Below are 20252 nucleotides of genomic sequence, written 5' to 3'. Positions count from 1 at the left end.
TCCTTCCTGAGCTTAGGGTCACATGGGTGGAGCCTATCCCAGCCGCCACAGGTCGAAGGCAGGGTAGACACATATATTTTAAATATTTTCCCATAAACCTAAAGACTTGTAAGCCCAAGTTTTAAGTGTGTCCAAAGGTACAACTTCAGATACATAATCATGCAATTTCTCCCAATGTACACTGTCATTTAATAAGGCAAAAAGCAAAAATACTTTCACAACAGTTACAACATTTTTTATTTACTCCTATAATGCGGACTGCAATGCAGCTCAGGTACTTTTACTAAAAGCTGCAACATGGTTGTTGGATTACATAGGAACTATTGCATTTCACCCCAAATTGATTTGTTTTGCCCAATGGCTATAATACAGTACAAACCCATTAAAATATAAAGATCTATACTTTATTTTTAGGATGAAAAATCAAATGCACAGAAAGCCCTGTTGTGCCTCTTGGTTTGAAAAAGCAAACTGAAACCCTAACCCTAGAATAAAAGGCAGATCGATCATGAAAACAGCAGGAAGTTTGTGTATAAATGATTGATTACATTCTTAAACACGCAACACTGAACACAAATCTGACAATAGTATCATGATCAAGCCAGTCAATTGGCTGAAAAAATAATGAAAATAAAAACAACTCTGGATCTCTTCATAAATAAAGTCTCTGTAGTAGGTTTATTAGTTGCTGTGCTGCATTGTTGGGTTAAGGAGGAAGAGTGTTCTGACAGGCTGGATTGTTAAAATTTCTCATCTCCTTCCTCCACGTCCTTCAGGCTGAGAACCTCCAGATTCCCTCTGCCTTTGGTCTCACAGCGGATCACCTCATCGATCTCCCTGAAGCAGCCAGGATCCACCAGGACAGTCTGAGAGGAAGCAGAGCACCAAAAGAATTGGTGAACAGACTGGATGAAATGTCGCACAATAGCAAACAGAGGAAGTAGCTGTCCTTCTGGGACATTGGAACTTATGATGGAACCAAACGTAATCAGTCTAAGCTTCAGCAGCTGATGTCTCTATGTAAAACAAACTGCTTCAATCAACCCTTGCTCGGTGGCACTCGTCACCTCAGCCAGTCTACATGACTGTGGCGACGAGCTTATCATCACACACATTCCTCACCATTTCAAGCTGATCATCAAAGTCTTCACTCTCCACAACCTGCAGAAGTGGTTTCAGCTTCTCCTTCAGCCTTTTGGCCTCCTTGCCCGGCAGCACCAGTCGCAGTCTCATGTAGGCCCGCTGGATCTGCATTGTCTCTTTCAGCTTCCGGATGACCTCCAGAGCCTGCAAACAAATGGGTCACTTAGCGACAATGAACAGAAGACTGAAAAACAATATTAGAAAGACGCATTACTGGAGGGGTGTGTCAGAGTCTTCATAGATCATTTTTGCAGAACAAAAACACCTCAAAATTTTGGCATGTTAAATAATCATTAGCAGCTGAAAAATACAGGAAAACCGATGAAATAAAATTAATACACAGCCAAAATGTATCTTCACCTGCTGTTTAGAGTTCTTGTTGGTGTTGACAGAGTAGTGGATGTCTTTCATTGCCCTCTCAATGAGATTGACCGTGTACGGCCTCCTGGTCTCTGGGTTGATACACTTCTCTGAAACAATGGTTGCAATGTCCCTGAACATGGTCTCCAGCTGAGCCTGCCGCTCCTTGTCTGACACCTGGAGTTCCCCTTTGGCAAGAATCTTTCCACAAAGAAAACGTGAAGAAGAACAGGATTAAGGTGGGCACAGATAGACAGACACAGTAGAGTGCCGTACCAAAAAGTGTTAAAAGGGATGAGATTTGTTACTTGTTTGCAGATTTCCGTCAGATCCTCAGTTCCAAATGCTTTCGTCAGGTCTTCTTTCTTGGCCACCTGACCTTTGGACACATTCACAAAAACTGAATGTGTCTGTAAAACCTCATCCAGGTCCTTTTCCCTAGAATCACATAAATTTGTGCACATTAAAAATTGTCTTCTTCATTTTGATGGTTTCAATTTACATAGTTCAGCAGAGAAGATACACAACTTGACAGAAGTGAAGTTCTTGCTAATTTTGTCATTTTTTAATGTTATAAACATCCATTTATTTTATATTTTATCTAATGAAAACACAAACTGTATAATAATGACATAATAAATTAGATGGTCGAGCATAATTTATAAGAGCAGAATAGCATTTATCTAGAAGCCAATGCGCTTCCCCGCCAACACAGACCACAACAGATACTAACTAAATTACTGGTTTTTAGTTAGAGATAGCAAAAAATTACACCACCCTCTAATGATCTATATCAACTCAACTCGGACATTGAAAAATATACACAGAAAAACAGAATATGCTCGCTATAACAGCTGTTGTAACTACTATATGCGTTTGTTGTTTACAGCTAGGCAACTAGCATACTCACGCTCCTGATCTCCAGCTCATGACTTTATTCTTGTAGCAGGCGATTTCAAACCTCTTCCCTCCTTTTTTAATTCGTACCACCGCCACATTTGTGAGTCGTATTTGATTTGTTGGCGTAAATATAGACATGGTTAGGAAGAAATCGGCAGGCTGCCTGGCTGACAGTATCCAACCACGACGGTCTCAAAGTCCGCTTCTCAGCAGCTTCCGTTGGGAAACACCCAAGTCAAATAGTTCCGTTCTTTTTTCTTTTTTTTCTTTTTATAATTATAAATATTTCTTGTAATAATGTAATAACAACGTTAACATAATTCTCCTTACCTTTTTTTGTAAATCTATTTGAGAAAAATATTTATGGCCACGCAGAAAAACTTAGATTAAAGTCGAAAAACGACGAAGCATACCCATTTTACACTGAGATGAAAGTCGTAATAAAATCTTTGGTGTGGCGTATTTTTCATTATTTCATTGTTGTTGGATTGTCTTCATTAACCAACAGTCAAGTCTGACTTCTTACCATCAAATTCCAATTCCATTTCTCGGCCGTTCAAAAATAAATAAATAAATAAATAATAATAATAATAATATATAACGCAAATTCTACAGTTCTGTCAGTGGCCACAAGAGAGCAGTAAAAAACAAATTAATATTACTAATTGGCTTGCCCTTTAACGCGGTCCTAACAATTGTCACTGACAGATAGAAAAAACGACTCAGTATGTTTTGGTTCCTGGTAAACGGAAGAAAAATCAATGTCAGCAGTATAGTCATCATCACCATAATGCATAGCAAAGCATCGAGGCAGCCACAATCTGTAAATAAATCATGACTTCTGAGAGTAACGCCGATTGCATCTAGAACTGCAGGTCCCAGCATGCCTGTCGGCAAAACACCATGGCTTCTTCGTTGATTGAACATAGTTGAGCCGTGCAGAAGCTACTACAGTTGACGCGAATATTTACCACCATGTTGTCTGGCGTTGCACTTGTTTTACTTTGTGCATGCCGTGTTTGCGCGTCGGATACGAAAGGTAAGTTTAGATATTTTCAACACAATTGCCAACTTCGCGTCACTAGGGTTATTGTTTAGCCTGTTAGTGGTTAGCATGCTAGCATTAACAGGTAAATAAACACCTTGTCAAATCGATGTGGCAATAGGAGTGGCAACAAACATGCACAACGTGGCCAAATCGCTGATGCAATGGCTGCGAACCTGATTGTTTTATTATTTGTGCCAGTTTTCGGGTTTCAAATGAAGTAATTTATGTATCCCTCTTTATTTAGAGTCACACAGTATCCACCACTACGGCGAAAGCTATTTCAGGTTGATATGGCACAACAGGCTGTATTTGTACACAGCTGCTGCACTTCTGCTTGGTCTCTTTTTCTCCCTGAAGATGGCTGTGAAGAGGGTAATTCACCCAATGCTTGTGGTTTTCCCATCTGTCATGTAGATGTTGCTGAGTTTGTGTAATTTCAGACCTATTAAGAATTGGAAGCTTTGACACTTCACGTTTCATATTATAAAGAAAGAAAAAATAACCTTTCATGTAATGGCATACATTAAGAAACACTGATAATACATTTGTGCTAAGGATTTATGCTGCTTTGAAATGAAAAGCTTGTTGTGCACCTCACGGTTGTTGTTTTTTTACTCTGTGGTTTGTTGTTGTTGTTGTTGTTGTTGTTGTTGTTGTAGAAACGCCTCTCCAAGAATGTCAACTCACTGGTTCACAAAGTTGTGAAGGGCAACAGCAGAGAGGCTGTGGTTCATGTGTGGAGAGTTAAAATCTTTTATGGCTCCCAAACTGGAACAGCAAAGGTACAGATACCACAACTAGCCATATTTTGTTAACACAGATACAAGCTCCTGTGCTATTCAGGCCTTTACTTCTTCCCACATATCTACATCTGAGTGCTGTCATGTGTACAGGGCTTTGCTAACATTCTCTCAGATGAGGTGAAGACTCTGGGGATAGCGGCAGAGGTGATTGACATGAAAGACTACGATCCGGATGATCAACTTGCTGATGAGGTAAGAAAAGGTGAAAGGAGAGTGCAGAGTTACTGTCTGTGGAGCAATGCTTTGTATATTCACTTTAAAGAGACTGCACTCGTAAACAAATCCTTTTTATTGTTCCTCTTGGTTTCATCTTTCATTTGAAATCATTGCCCACCCTATGTTTGTTATTTATCTCTTCTCAGTGCACCAACAAGTCAGTGTGCGTGTTCCTGGTGGCCACCTACACTGACGGAACGCCAACAGAAAATGCAGAGTGGTTTTGTAAGTGGCTGGAGGAGGCGTCCACTGACTTCAGATATGGGAAAACCTACCTGAAAGGCCTCAGATATGCTGTGTTTGGACTGGGCAACTCTGTCTATGTTGGACACTACAATACAGTAAGACGTGATGAGTTCTGTTCTGAAGTTGTGTGAACTAATGCTGCTTGACATTGGTCTTTCTAGTCATTGTCGCTCTTCAGTGTCTCACCAAATGTAACCACTCTTTTGATGACTAATGCATAAGTGTTTGATTTAAACGTTAAAAATTCGCCAGTTTGTTTTTTACCTCTCCAGGTGGGTAAAAACATGGACAAATGGCTCTGGATGCTCAGCGGCGTGCGGATCATGACCCGGGGAGAAGGCGACTGCAACGTGATAAAGAGTCGCAACGGCAGCGTCCAGGCCGATTTCCTGGCCTGGAAAGCAAAGTTCTTGAAGCGTCTCCAAGCTCTTGCCAAGGGAGAGGAGAAGAGCTGCACTGGGAAGTGCAAGACTGAAGGTTCCTGTAAGAAGAGAAGAGATGGACAAGCAGAGGAGGAAGATGAGGAGGAGGAGAAGGCAGCTTCACAGGACGGCTCAGAGGTAGCTAATGTGGTTTTAATGATTCATTACTAAGGTTCTGCAGGGTGACTTGTTGATTTGCATGTTATTTTTCTTGACGTGCAGACAAGTATAATAATATTATCTTTATATGCCTGTCTGACATTGAGACTACATTTGGTAAATTCAAATGATCAAACTTATGTTTGCATACAGTTCTGGTCAGTCTGAATGACAAAGTGTCTCTCAAGAACTTTTTGTATTTTTACTTTATTTACATTTATATACTTTACTTTATTTTTCTTATCCTAATGGACTCGTTTATTTGTTATTTTTCAGCAAACTAATGGATAGAAAGAAAATGCATTTCACACGAGTGATAGTTTTTAATTCTAAACATAATGTTCATATTGAAATAAAAAATTCTAAATAGCTGATATTTCCTATTTTCTATTATGAAATGTCCAGAAAAAACGACTTCTGTCATAGACTCAATCAACAGGCTACTGCTACATTCCAACAGCCCGATAAAAAATCTGGTTTGGGTCGCAAGTAGAGCAAGACTCTGCTACTCGCAGTCTGTTCTCGCGCAACTGTTGCTGCGTATTTTTAACAGTAAGCGCCAATTTAAAAATGTTCTGCAAGGTTTGCAGAAAAAAAACAAAAAACCTGTCAGCGTTGCTGTCTGTGTCGTCATGTCAAAATAGCTTTTACACGCATCCCGACCCACACAGATGACCAGTTGTCATGGCAGCAGGCACCTCCGAGCCAGATCTGGCTGGGACTTGTTACCTCTCCGTCTGGAGGGACTCGGAGGACTCAGCTGAGGTGACATTCAGCCGGAAACGATGGAAGCTGTTAACCATGGCCACTGTGGCAAGCGGCCGGCCATCTTGATTTATCGACCCACTGCCCGCCGCCGCCCCTCTGAACTCACGTCGGCGGAGGCTTGAAAGGGATTGTTGTAAATCATCAGGCCACTGGCCAGTCAAAGATGAAATGAGCATTTTGAATGGGTGTGTTGCACAAGGCTGCTCTTACTCAGTTGTGAAATGAGGCACTGAGTGAGCATTTCTGCTTTATTTCTACTGTCAACAAACTCCAGGGGGATCTCATGGAGTCGAGCAGTGATGAGGAATCTGGCCTGCAGGAAGAACAAAACTCTGCCTCACTGTTGGACATGGAGGACCTGGGCATCATCATGAACCGAGCAAAGACAGCAAAGGTCAGACTGAATTGTTTGTCTGTGATTGCAACCAGACACAGTTCTCGTTTGCAATGATGAGTCGGCAGTGGAAGGTCCAGTGGCGTTGATCCTGGAGAACAATCTGGAGCAGGTGCAGCGGTCGCATACCATTAAACCACTGTGTGCTCCAGCTTCTGACTGATTCCAGTCAGAAGGAGATGCAAACTAAAGAGGTTCTGCCTGTAGGGAGGAGGGTATTAATCCAATCGTTGGAACCTAAGTTTTGTTTTCCGCCGTGGAAAGTTGAAGTCATGAGGTTTGGTTTGGTTTTTATAAATGATACGATGAAGCTGAAGAGGTAGGTGAAGGGCTGACCAGCTGATCAAATGTTGATCTTAAAGCTTAAGTCACGGCTGGATCGCAGCAACACCACCACAGCACAATACACTGGCTCATCACACTTAGCTGGGAAAAGAATCGCAATGCCAATTGTCATTATTTGATTACTTACTTATTCGAAATAATTATTGTTCACTTAAGTGAAAGTTAGTTGACCAGTGCTAAACAGCCTGTTTTTCAAAGTTGGAGTCAGGTGGGTTTTTTTTTTTTTTTTTTAATTTGTCCCTTGAGGTGCACAAGAAGGCGCCGTTGTGATGTTAAGCATTCATTCTTTGGTCCAACGTGAATCTACTGATGACTGCAACAAAGCGCCGTGTTGAAAGTGACAGATGGGTTGACACCAAACCCCCGGCAGACGACCAGCGGAAGCTTGTGTAAGAGAGAGAGCGCCCACCTCGCTGCCTCGTTAAGTGACTCAAGAAACGCTGTGGGGGAAAGAAAATACACACAAAAAAAAAGGTACAGACATCCTCAGTCTCCCAGAGTTGAAACAATGTTGAACAAAGTGAGACTTGAGCGTGACAATGGGCGCTCTCACTGTCATCGTGTCCCTTCAAGGTCTCAAATATGTAGATTTGGAGTGTAAACAAACAAAAAAAGTTTTAGTTCATGTTGGCCTCTCTTTGCTCTCAAGTGCCTGAAGGACTTCCCTGTTTTTCATTTTGGCAAGGTGTGAAATGATTTCACTGTTTTTACACATTAAAGGTCTTATATAAGACAAAATGAATTTTTACCAGTGTTTTTACCTGAGGCTGTAAACAGAAGGCTGAAAACACAGCTTTCTGGTGAGTTGAAGGGAGTTCTTAGATAATCACTTCTGTGAAGTTACTCGGCAGAGTCTGAAATCAAGAATAAGTACAATTAAGGTGTAGTTGGTCATCTTCAAGAAGATGTTTCGAGCAGCCGTAAGCTTCTCGTCGTCACACGAATTTCGCACTATGTTGTGTGTCAGCTGTGTGTGGTTCAGACAGGCTGGAGATGGATGCTCCTGTAGTTCACTGCTGTTGAAATTAAATAGATTTCAGATGAGGACTCAAGGAGCAGGTCAGTGCAGAGGAACAAAAAAAATAATTAAAAAAAATCATGCTTTTTATTTTTACACTACCAGTTATTTTTGTGATGGTTCTTCACTTTAAAATCGAATAATTAGTCAGATAGGTGAAGCATGACATGATAGAAATGTGTTTTATCATGGTATTTTGCCAAGCGTGAACAATGAAAGCCTTTTTCACCACATTTGTCCCGGTGACTGCGTTGTTTGACCACTAGGGGGCGGTAATGACTCGATTCACTGTCATTTCTTTGCGTTCTGCATCTAATGCCATGCAAGTCTATGGGATCAAAAGTCAACTTTGTCCGAGAGACATGGGGCCACTTGCAGGTTCATCGGGATCCCTCAAGACACAGCCACGGCAAATTTGGGGCTTCTAGCCCATGAGGAACCCCGAAACCCTAACCCTAATTACAGCAGTAACCCTAACCCTAACCCTAATTCTAGTCTTATCGCTAACCCTAATGCCATGCAAGTCTGTGGGGTCAAAATTCAACTTTGTCCTAGAGACATGGGGCCATTTGCAGGTTCATCGGGATCCCTCAAGACACAGCCATGGCATGAAAAATTTTCTTCCTCCAAGGTGGGGCGTGACAGAGAAAGTTTGAGAACCACAGATCTAAGCGAACTGGCTGAACGTTATCATTCACTTGTCAAAATACAAAAACTGGCAATTTCTTTAACATTCTTACCAGACAGAAACTTAGAGGTAAATCGCTACTGGAGTTTCCGCTCGTCTCTTAATATTTTCAGCTCACTGTTCAGAGGAATGAAGAAGAGATTAAGACATACTTCCGACTGTTGTGTTTTTTATGTGTTAACGAGCGTCGCTGTTTACCAGGCACATCTTTATTCATAACGACGGGTAACCAAGTCATGGAGAATTAATCTTCAAAAAGATTTCAGCTGACACATCAACATGCACAATTACGTTGTCACCAGTGAGGCAAGGTGACCCGGGGAAGGTGCGGACCTGTCTGTGTTCCCCCGTGTCCTCTTCAAATGGGTCCATATTTCTCTTGCTCTGCTCCACTTCCCCTCTTTCCCTCCCTCGTGTTTTGTCATTTTGCACCGTGTGTTGCTGCTCCACCGTCCGTCTGCATCAGCCCCACGTCGTGTCACTGTTCCAGATCACGACACATTGGGATGAGATCTGCCCGGTGCATGCAGCGAGCACGGACCAGGCGGCCCAGAAGGCACGCGCATGAGCTTTTCAGGCGAGCGGTGGAAAGCAGGGAGATCGGGGGCCAGACGAATCTCGGGAACAGATTGTGGCACTGTTGGTTACATGTTGCATGTGCTGTTGGGGGATTTGTGTACGATGGATGCAGCAAGTGACGGTGTACGTTTGTGGCCAACTAGTCCCCCCCCTCCAACACATCCCCACTCCCTTGTTGTTGGATTTGATTCTCTGCTACAAAAATCACTGCTGAGATTCGTACGGAAGAGGATTGGGGCCACAAGAGGAGAGAAAAAGTTTCCAATTCAAAAATCAAGTTGAAAGTTCAAGATTAAAGTTGACGTAAAAAGACGCAATTTTGCGAATAAAATCGAAATTTTGCAATTAGTGTCAACGTTAAGTAAGCCAAAATGTCGAGGGCAGTGTTGTTCTGCCACACTCTCATCACTTCATGTCTTTTCCATTCATTGGTTTTATTTTGGTTGCAAATTATTGGCGATGTCGGGTTTGTGAGGCTTCTTCTGCAGCCCAGTGTGACGTGCATTAGATCATCTTTTGTGATGTTTGCAAGTTGTGACAGACGTCAGTCACAGCACAGCAGCATGCCGTGATTCTCTCCTAGATGCCAGCACGGTTTAGAGTCAGGGCTGTGTTTATTTCTGTGTGCCGCAGAGCAATGCAGAGGGTCAGCTGGTCAAAGTGTCCAAGATGAACGGCTCGAAGAAAATTGAAGATGAAGAGGAGAGAAGAGAGATGATCACCCCTGCGCTGAGAAAGTCTCTGACCAAGCAAGGTAAGCAAATAAATAAATGAAATAAAATAAAAAATAGTTTATATAAAAACCAATTAGGAAAAGTGAGATGGTTAAGTGCTGTATAACCACAGCTGCTTCTATTGTCGGTGAGTTTTTATGACGCTGACTTATTCGGGGGAATCTCTGTTTCCATTTATGCAAGAACATCTGCTGGCTGTCCCTGGGTAATGTATTCACATTATCAAGCTTGACTTATTAGCAATACAAAAAAAACACATTACAGCGGGACCTCGCCAGCTGCTTCACAATATATTCTTAACTTTCTTGTAAAGCAGAACTTCAAAGTTGGAATTGACTTTAAAACACAAGATGTGAATAGCGACTTATTTTAATTTGGGCTGTAATTCTGATGGATGCACAACATCCAGAAATCAATGAAGGTTGTGTTGTGCTTGTCCACAGTGGGTGTTAAGTCGTGCAATAGTCCTATGAAGTTTTTGATTGTTGCACTGGTGTGATGGAGCTCTCTCCAGGTATAAGCATTGATTACATCTGGAGGTTTTCCTCTGCTCACAGCCTCACCACTTTGGTCCAAAGTGTTGTTGGTTCTGCGACTACAATAAGTAACAGTAACAACAGCAACAGGGAAATCTGTGACTCAGGGTCAGTCTTGCGTGGCTGCTCTTCAGAAGTCCTAGATTAAAAATATTGAATCTAATATGGGTATAATATTTGACCTTTAACATACACAAAGTTAATAGTATTTGTAATGTCTGTTCCTCATGAATTTACTCTTTCTTTATTTTTCCCTGCAGGTTACAAACTGATTGGAAGTCACTCTGGAGTAAAACTTTGTCGATGGACCAAGGTTCTTGTCTTTTCAGTGCTGAGTACCTGACATTTGGAAGTAAAGTGAAACCGTGAGTCATATTAAAGTTGCTTTTTTCCACCCATCCTGTTCATAGTCTATGATGCGAGGAAGAGGAGGATGCTACAAACACACCTTCTACGGCATTGAGTCGCACCGGTGCATGGAGACCACGCCCAGCCTCGCCTGTGCCAACAAATGTGTCTTTTGCTGGAGGTATGGAGAAAAGAATGCCCTTGTTTTATATGGCTGGTCAGGACACGACCACACTAATTAGCCTAATCCATGCTGTGGAACCCATCAAAGGCCATCTGGAAAGTGGTGTAATGTCTGAGCCAAATGCTTAATGTCAAATCTCACTCATGAGATACTAGGTTGAGATGCATTATTATTAAGTATTATTAGTATTAATTAACGGATTAATTTATCAGGACTAAGTTACCCCCACCCACCCACACACACACACACACACACACACACACACACACACACACACACACACACACACCTTTCAGGCTGAGGATATTTCCTCCATCACTTGAAAAACATCTTCACTCTCCTTCAACATTCCCCATGTCCTGACTCAGTCCCGCTGCTCTTTGGCAACAAATCACCGCCTCTCTTTCAGTTTTTTCCGCATTCCTGCTGTGCGTCAGAAGGTGCCAGACATTAGTAACATGTTAGCCTGAGGTTAACTGAAGCTCTAGCGGCGCTTTTTTTTCTTTCTTTTTTTTCTTAACTGTCATCGAGCATCAATGGTCCTCCATGGCAAGCAAGCTGATGATCGGACGCAGTAGGTCGCAGCTGCCAGGCCCCAGCGGTGGACTGTGTTCTGACCTCTGGTTGGTCACGACGGAGGTGAGATGTGAGCAGGTTCGCTCTCCCCCTCCTGCCAGTTCCACTCTGAGAGGTGTTTGCGCTGGGCAGCGAAAGGTCGCCGCGAGGTAGCGCGACGGTCGACCGCTGACCTGTCTCGGCAGATAAAGCAGGGCCTCGGCGGGATGATATGTGGAATGACAGGAAGTCGGCTGCTTCAGGGCTTGGGGTTGTGTTTGTGTCGGAGCTGCTCCCTGTATTTAACCCTCCTGTCGAACAAGAGTTTTGTTTCTGAACACTCGGGCTACCTGTAGCTGCTCACCGAGCACAGCGGTGTCCTAGTAAACACTTGCTGCCCAAGCCGAATCAAGACTAAAGCCAAAATATGTTGTCCACTGAAAAGACACATTTCCCTGGCTATTGTGTGAGTATTGTTCTCCTCGCTACCTCATGTTGAAACTATGGTTCCTCCTCGGGATGCAAAGTGCAAGCTGATACAGATAACTTCCTGCTTTTCAATGCCGATACCAATAACGTATTTATGTTTATTAATTTTTAAATTTAGCTTCACCTGTCGTGTGTTCACTCCTGGAAGTAAGAAAAACTGGATTTAACACATTTTACCTGTAGATTTGTCCTAACCAAATGTCAAGAGATCACGACTACTAACAAAACAAAAAGCAAGAACAGTTGCGTTTCCAGAAATGCATTATTTTTTTTTTTTTTTCAAACAAACACAGAGCTTACAGGGGTAACACTACATGTCCACAAATCGTCAGTGACGCTTATGTCCTTATTTACATCGATCGGTGTGATGCAAGGGTGTGATGATCGCGTCGTATTTTGCTGGCAAACACGCATCATGACGCCTCAGAAGTACAAACCATGGCTCCGAGTGGTTTACTAGCCAACAAAAGCCCTTATTTTCAACCTTGGTAAAAGGCTGGTCGTCATTTCCATGATGAAACCACAGATCGCTCTAACCCTCGGGTCGTCTCTGGTGAACTTTTTATAGGAAAAATCACGGCCTTCTAACACAACTCAGTAGTAGTCATCACATTGTTTGCTATAATATACGATTAAGATGTAATAAAAAAAAAAAAAATACATGGAGAGTTATTTTCATTAACGCACTCTTGTGTAGTTACACTTGATCTTGACATGAGGCCTGCTCACCCGCTGTCACAACTGAGGTGTAAAGACATTAAAAACAGCTGGAGGACCCACCCAGTTTTCTCTGTACCTGCACTCACTGTGATTTGCACCTGCATGCCAGTAGTGTTTTGGTCCTCAGCAACCCACCTGCTGTAACTGGTTCCATTGAAACACGCCAAAAGTTATTCCTCAGCTGCCTTCTGTGTGTGTTTGTGTGTCCTCCTTCAAGACACCACACCAACCCCGTGGGCACCGAGTGGCGCTGGAAGATGGACCCTGCTGAGAAAATCCTGCAGGACGCCCTGGAGAAGCACCAGAACATGATTCGACAGTTCAGAGGTTGGCTGTTTCACGTGTGCACAACCAAGCTTCACTTCACAGTTTCACCTTTTAATCTGTGCAACCGCTGCGTCGCCTCCCCCAGGGCGCCGTTCACACTTTGCTTGCTCGCCGCCTCCAAACTGCTGTGAGCGAGCTCTTGTAATGGCCTCTTCATGTTGTTAAGCACAGTTTGGCTCAGGCTGTTTGTCTGCTGTATCGCACCCTGGCTGTGCTGCCTCATTAATCAATTATGAACACACATACACACACAACACACACATAACACACACACAGACAAAGTGATCTCATTTAATCGTGCGCTCCCACCAGCGGCTTTCATAATCCAGCTAATTTAACAACATTTAATCCGCCGCCCATCTGAGGGCTGCGCAGAATCTCAATCAAATGGCAAACACGACGTACACTCGGCACATCTTATCAGTTTGAAGATAACCGGTTGTTATTAGCGTTATCTCTGCACTGGTATTTGGAAGAAAGAGAAGGACAGTATTTTGTCAGTCGAGTGTAATTTTTACAATCTGGATCTGTAAAGGAAAGGAGACACGGCTGACTGCACCTCAGTATTCCTGAGCAAGGTGACCTTCCATCCAGCTGGCTGTTCCTCTGGACACCGAACACGCTGCTGATCCCATTAATCCTATTATAATATGGATTAAAAAAAAATGTCCTCAGTACAGGAAATGGTGGATGCCAAATACTGACGCTTTTAAGAGCCGATCATCTTCAAAAGGCTGCTTTCTGTCAGATATCTTTCTCAGAGCAGCCGGCCATGATGCGTTTAAATGCCGGGCGATCACAGACAATGTAATTTCCTGCTGTGAGTAAAATAGAACAATAGCACATGTAATCCCATGTGGACTGCAGCCGCTTACAGTCTATCGCGCAGAGTTAAGAAAAAGACATCTGTCGAAGGACTTTTGAAGCTTGTGTCATCGTTGCAAATTTCTATTTCCTCTCCGGTCCAACTGCGACTGAAGCCATAAAGTTCACTGGAGGATACTATAGTGTGACATAATACCCACAGATGGATGTACACCTGTTGTATTGAAACAGACTCTGCTGGCCACTTTCAGTGACTTCACCCACAGAGTGTTAAGGTTTAACCATCAAGTTTTTAATTCTCTGTCGCTAATAGATTTCAACTCTATTAGCGACGAGTGTCCGACTAAATGATACATTAATATCAGTAAAACCAAGTACATAGAAATATTGATTAATGCCAGAAACATACAGTAATTTAATCATTTTATAAAGATTGAAATGTAGTCCTAATTAGAAGGTCCTTCCCACAACAATAGACATTTTTTCATTCTGCTACCCAGCCTAAGACTCAGTAAACCTGTTTTTAAATCAAAATCCTTTTCCCAGAAACGTTTGGCCTCAGTGACAGCAGCTGACTGGAAAGCAAATTGTGACATAAACCTAAAAAGCTGGACTGTCGACACTGACCCGGGGTCGCCCCAGGACAAAGTTCTGTTGCTGTTCCAGCTCACGGCTCGAGTCATCAATTAAATATTTTTGTTCCGCCACGACAACAAAGCACTTTCAATTTTTAAATAAATCACTCCAGTCATGCATAAGGTATTTCCTCATCACCGTCATGCTCCTGCTTGCACATTGAAGTTCCCCTTTTATTTGCTTTTTGTAACTAACTAACTAACTAAACATCCGAAAATATAACAAGCAAGTCAAGCGGTTGTGGTTCTCCTCCACAGAATGAAAATGAGCAGGAAGAGGGACTGGGTAAAGTAAAGGCTAAAGTCATTCTTGTTTAGTACTACCTCATTTAACCTTAATCTCAAGGAGCTCTGAGGACAATAAAGACCTTTTTTTTTTTTTAGTTTGGATCCATCCAGTGGAATGTAATTCAGAAACAGTAGTGTAACAGAGCCCAGCATCCCTGCTGCTAACGTTCTTTCTCCGTGCCTTCAGAAGCAGGAAGCCCGCTCCGCGCACTGAGGACCTCCTGGGAGGGAATTATGTATTCAGTAAATTGGACCTTTTGCATTACTGGCATAATGAGATACACGCATTTAATGAGAAATAAGATTTAATTGGAATTTCTCGTGGGTGACGCGTTGCTTGATGTCCGTGCAGTTGCAGCAGGAGGAAATCCGTCTTTGAAAGAAGAAAAGGAGCTGCTGATTTGTGAAGTTGAGCCCTATCCAGCGCTGCAAAGCACTCGGTTGTTTAATAATCTCACAAAGCGAATGAAGTCAAAAGTTTAGAGCATTGTTTTAGATTCACTGGAGAACACATTACACATATTAATCTGCACTGTAGTATAAAAATATTTTTCACCTAGATTATTTTTTGTGTTTATTACTTTTCTCCGTCACACTGTTTTGAAACACCTTGGAAAAACCACAAGTGCACACTCATGCAAGATTGACACTGTTCATTAAGTGTAGCAAGGTCGCTGTCACACACTGCTTATTACATCTCAAGCGAGTGCACAAAGCGTTTCGCATGCTATCTGTCACATTTTGAGCAGTGGCCCTTGCTGTGTTGAGCTTAATCTTGATGCTTGATTTCATTATTTCTGATCCTCTCCTTTCATTTCCACTGCTCTGTTTTTCAGTAGCATAGTCAGAGCTACGCACTTCTATTGTACCTGTACAGTTCATCCATTTATTATATTTTACAACACCTTGGAATACATTTTATTCTACATGGAGGACCTTTCCATGAATGCTTTTGGGTGAAATGAAAGGTGCAAGTGTCCACTCTCTCTTTTTTTCTCCCCCAGGTGTCCCTGGAGTGAAACCTGAGCGCTACAGGGAGGGCTTGGAAGTCAAACACTGCGCTCTCTCTCTGGTGGGCGAGCCCATCATGTACCCTGAAATCAACGGCTTCATCCGTCTCCTCCACTCCCACCACATCTCCAGCTTTCTGGTCACCAACGCTCAGTTCCCAGAGGAAATCAGGTACGATCACACCCACAGCGTGTTTTTGCGCGTGGCGCTGTTTAGATCTTGCCCTCGAAACAACTGAGCCCGGTTGGTGTGCATCGATTTTTCTAAGATGTGTTTTGTTTCCGTCGCCGCTGCAGAAGTTTCCCGTCTAGAGTGAAGAAGGGCCGTAGCAATTGTGCTGCTTGGCAACAGCTTGTTGCCTGCAAGAGTTTCTGAAATTGGTGGATGACTTAGCCTGGTTAATGAAAACAACACAGATTGCCGGCTGAGATGAAAGGCTATATATGGAAGATGAACAAAGTACTTTTTAAAGGTCCAGTGTGTAAAAGTACATATAAAAATCTGAATTTAAGACAAATTTTACTCACTGGACCTTTAAAGACACTCGTAACTTAAATATTCTGTCCTGTTTGTATATTAGTGTCTTCTCCTTATTTTCCCACTCAGGAGCTTGGTGCCAGTCACCCAGTTGTACGTCAGCGTGGACGCCAGCACCAAAGACAGCCTGAAGAAGATCGACCGGCCGCTGTTCAAGGACTTCTGGCCTCGGTTCCTGGACAGCCTCAAGGCCCTTGGAGAGAAGGTGAGCCGCCCGCTGGAGACGTGATAGAGTGGAGTGAAAATGGCCAAACATCACATTTTGTTGAAGTGCCTTCAGTCAGCCTCCACTTATATAAGTCAACAGTGTTTCAGAGCTGTAATTAAATGGAAGTGTAATTAGCCCCTGGAAAATTCAACCTGCTTCGTTGCTGGAATTAATTTTGTTTCATTAATTTTCTGGGCAGTTGCCTTCCATCATTACCTCCCTCCAGTAGGTTCAGGCGATGCACGATCGCTATCGAGTGAAGTTTACATTCTACAGATTTAATCATATTAAACCGTTGTTTGTTCTTCTGAGTTGTGGGAGGGGCCTCTGTCGAGAGGGCCTCTCAGTGGTAGAGGCTTGCGACCCCTCACTCCCACTTCTATCAGCTGGAGAGTTTTTTCTTTTTTAGAAGTTCTTCATAAGCGTTTGCTTATCTGTGAATTTCAGTGTTGCAAGGATTATTGCAAAGCCCCAACAAAATATTCTCACTTTCATTTCCAACTTGAACTCTAATCTGGTTTATACCAGTTTAAATTAAGTCAAGACTTTTGTTCATTTGTTCATTTTTCTGGGACTCCAAGGAACTTTTAAATGAGGCTGAAATAATAATAATACTGATAATTAATTTATTAGAACTTACTTTCCAATAGTCATAGTAACAGAGCGACAAACTAGGAACACATCTAAATAATATATTTTTTTTTCCCTTTGTGTCGTTATTTTCATAGCAAAGCAAACGGTGAGCTCGCTGCATTACACAGTTTCAAGCTGCTGCGCACTCTGATATGAATTTAAAGAAGGCACTTCCATAATAATTAATTGCTTTGTATTGCAGGAGAATTCCCTTTGCATATGCGAAAGTAATATATTGAGCAAAATGTGCAGGATATGTCCACTGCACATTTAATAAAGGGGTTTATATATTATGCATCCAAGCGCAAAGATTAAAAGTAACACCAACGATATCTGTTCTATAAAACCTGTATGGATTTCCTGTCATGGTTTTAATTACATTTCCGCAGAAAGTACTTTAAAGTATTCCCTCTTGTTTGTCAATCGGCTCTCGGTGAGCCACTTCCCAGTTCCCCCCAAAATAGATTCTCTTTGTGTTTACTACGTCTCTGTCTGCCCCGCCGTGTCTCAACATTGCTAAATCCGGATTTTACGGGCGTCCTTGATCTCCATCCTTCACGAGCACTGATCCCTCTGTCCACCGTCTGACAGCTTGTCTTTTCTCACTCGCGGCCGTGCACCGCAGCGCTGATAGAGTTGCGCCTCAGTGTCAGATTTGGGATGGATGTAGCTCACCTCCATATTTCTGCTGGCCAATTATTGGCCCACCTTAAAGTGGTGAAAGCACCGCGAGGCAGCGGGCCCATGAATAGAGAGAAAACACTCCGGTTCACGGGATTATTAATAATCTTGTGTCTTGCTGCCCACCAATAACAATGAATTGAATCTAAACCGCTGGACGTGTTGTATCACCCAGCTAATCCCATGAAAAGGATGCTGCTCTTCAGCCCCTTTTTAATTTAGCTCTCATTCAATCAAACTTCAATTCTTGCATCAGTGTTGTCAGATCAAAGTTTATGTAATCGGAGTCCTGGTTTTTGCTGTTCTCTAATCTTCTTTTTTCAATAATTAGGCCCAACAATAGTGCTGTTTTTTTATTCTAGAGGCGATGATCTTTGGGCCGCCTCCTCCAAATACACTTCATTGTTTGGAGCATATTGTCTTTTTTTTTCTTTTTTTTTTAGTTTGACGCTGTGGTCAACATTGTATTTGTAACCAAATTTACACAATGTATCAACTGTTTCCAGTCTGTAAAATTACTTTTGAATGTGAAGTTAATGAGTACGAGCAGGCCTATTAGTGACTTAACGGTTGGCATATCAAGTCCCAGCTCTGACTGTCCACACATTAAAGTGTCCTTGGGCAATCCACTGAACCCTAAATTGCTCCCAATTGGCTGCCCACTGGCGTGTGCGAACATGTGCTGCCTTGTGAAGCTCTTCGGACCCTGTCGAGGTTTGCAGAAGCGCAAACTGAGTGCAGTCCATTTACAGTAAAACACTTTTATGGTGCAACTCTTCTCCAATTTCTGTGTCCATCCAGAGGCAGAGGACGGTGTACAGACTGACTCTGGTGAAGGCCTGGAATGTGGAGGAGATGCAGGCGTATTCGGAGCTCATTGCCTTGGGTCAGCCAGACTTCATCGAGGTCAAGGTAAAGAGGAGTGCGGAAAATGCATTTGTGCTGTCCTTCACTAAAATAAAGGTGTTTATGTATTTACATAAACAGCATTTACCCAAGCACACAACGCGAGTCTGTCTGAGGTCTTGTGATGCTTATCTTGGTATTGCAGTTCTTTTAACTCAGATTCAACCTCCAGCAGGACATTAGGAAACAAGGATCAACACCAAGTTGAACTTTCTCTGACAGAATTTATGTGAGGAGAAGTGTTTATGTGATGTAGCAGAATACATGATCCATCCCCCAAGTACTAATGCAATTTATAATATTATCGCAATAATGATGCAGCCATGGGCGTAGCATTATACTTGACAAATAGTGTGGCAGCACTGAATGGATCTCAGGAAGCATCCTGCAAAACCGATGCGACAAAATCTCACACACGGGCCTTTAGCCGTTCTATTTCAGAATAAAACAACTTACTTGACCTTAAATGGAAAAAGGAACTGAAAGATATATGTAGATGATATGTTGATTTGTGTCTAGTACTTCATAAGGAGGTTAGTGGGTGAGTACCATAAATCACTTGCGCCACAGTGGCCTTCTCCCGCCATTTGTCGACACAGGACCGGCATAATGAGAAAGGGCACCTTGTGGTAATCTGTCGTCAGTGACACACTTGCCCTTGTCTGCTCATTTATCTATTGGGAGAAGAAAAAACCTCAGGGGAAGGCACTTCCTGCCAAGTGTTTCCAGGGGCAGTTGTTGATCGCTTGCAGCCCGGAACGCTACTTAAACAAAGGTTAGGCACTCGACCACTGAGTTCAAACATTCAATATATGTTGAAAGGAGGCAAAAGTTAAAAAAAACTGGTCTGATTGGGTCTGGGCAGCGCTTAGCGCTTCTGCAGACATGCAGTTGTGTAACATCTTCCCGGGCGATGGAATCATCTTCAGTGGAGGTGAATGCCTCCTTGCTGTAATACGCTCTGATTATTATGACCCGGACAGCGTGCCGCACTCTTCCTTTATGACGCGACGCCCTCTGGAAGGCTGTGTCCCTTCTCGCTCCAGACGAGAAGGTTCATTAGCAGCCACATTCTGTTTGAGGTCTGAGGGATTATTTGATAAGTCGGGCCAACAGCGAGTTTGGCACGGCCAATTTAAAATAAGGGAATGCAATCAGGTGCAGTATAGCGCACAAATGGCAGCGACTCACCACTTGCAAGCGGGATACCATCTGCTCTTTGCTACATGAGTGGTGCAGATTCAGGGGCTCTGACATTGTTCCTGAACAGCAGCTAATCCTGTTGATACGTGGACTTTCTTTAAGTCCTAATGCAACCTTTTGTTGGAAGGCTTGACTCACTGTTATTGCAGTGGTGTTCTGCTAATGAAGCCTTTGAGCATTATAACAGTGTTCGGCAGCAGATATTGTAAAAACGGGAACCCTTGGTCTTTGATTTAATAATGCATTCGGCCTCACAGTCGAAAATTGCTCTGAACTTTGCTGCGTCGTGCAGTTTATCCCTTACTGCTCAAAACGGTTGTTGGACTTTTAAAAATAATTAGCC

General features: G+C 42.8%; 2 protein-coding genes across 4 annotated transcripts in view; one reads left to right on the top strand and one right to left on the bottom strand.

Annotated features, from left to right (window-relative positions):
• Positions 1-210: 210 nt before the first annotated feature.
• Positions 211-2646, bottom strand: sbds (SBDS ribosome maturation factor). Its single transcript, XM_076036613.1, has 5 exons — positions 2414-2646; positions 1812-1941; positions 1504-1704; positions 1123-1287; positions 211-866 (listed from the first exon to the last, which is right to left on the bottom strand). The coding sequence occupies exons 1-5, from the start codon at positions 2539-2541 to the stop codon at positions 741-743; spliced, it is 750 nt and encodes a 249-aa protein (XP_075892728.1). The 5' UTR covers positions 2542-2646; the 3' UTR covers positions 211-740.
• Positions 2647-3027: 381 nt separating this feature from the next.
• tyw1 (tRNA-yW synthesizing protein 1 homolog (S. cerevisiae)) overlaps positions 3028-20252 on the top strand; it is a 31423-nt gene continuing 14198 nt past the window's right edge. Inside the window, exons 1-14 of one of the 3 annotated variants that reach the window (XM_076036604.1) lie at positions 3028-3442; positions 3809-3823; positions 4111-4233; positions 4345-4446; positions 4617-4811; positions 4989-5276; positions 6340-6459; positions 9723-9843; positions 10620-10672; positions 10770-10888; positions 12873-12982; positions 15735-15912; positions 16348-16483; positions 18602-18712. In XM_076036604.1, coding sequence (XP_075892719.1) covers positions 3809-3823; positions 4111-4233; positions 4345-4446; positions 4617-4811; positions 4989-5276; positions 6340-6459; positions 9723-9843; positions 10620-10672; positions 10770-10888; positions 12873-12982; positions 15735-15912; positions 16348-16483; positions 18602-18712 — 1671 coding nt within the window. In that variant the 5' untranslated portion in view covers positions 3028-3442. Of the gene's footprint in view, positions 3443-3695; positions 3824-4110; positions 4234-4344; positions 4447-4616; positions 4812-4988; positions 5277-6339; positions 6460-9722; positions 9844-10619; positions 10673-10769; positions 10889-12872; positions 12983-15734; positions 15913-16347; positions 16484-18601; positions 18713-20252 lie in introns of all 3 variants that reach the window. The other 2 variants (XM_076036603.1, XM_076036605.1) reach the window with 2 other exon arrangements.

This window comes from Nelusetta ayraudi, unplaced genomic scaffold (genome assembly GCF_046127955.1).
Source record: "Nelusetta ayraudi isolate G7.1 ecotype Tasmania unplaced genomic scaffold, CSIRO-AGI_Nayr_v1 ptg000048l, whole genome shotgun sequence".
Taxonomy (NCBI): Eukaryota; Metazoa; Chordata; class Actinopteri; order Tetraodontiformes; family Monacanthidae; genus Nelusetta; species Nelusetta ayraudi.
This window is presented reverse-complemented; position numbering and strand designations above follow the sequence as displayed.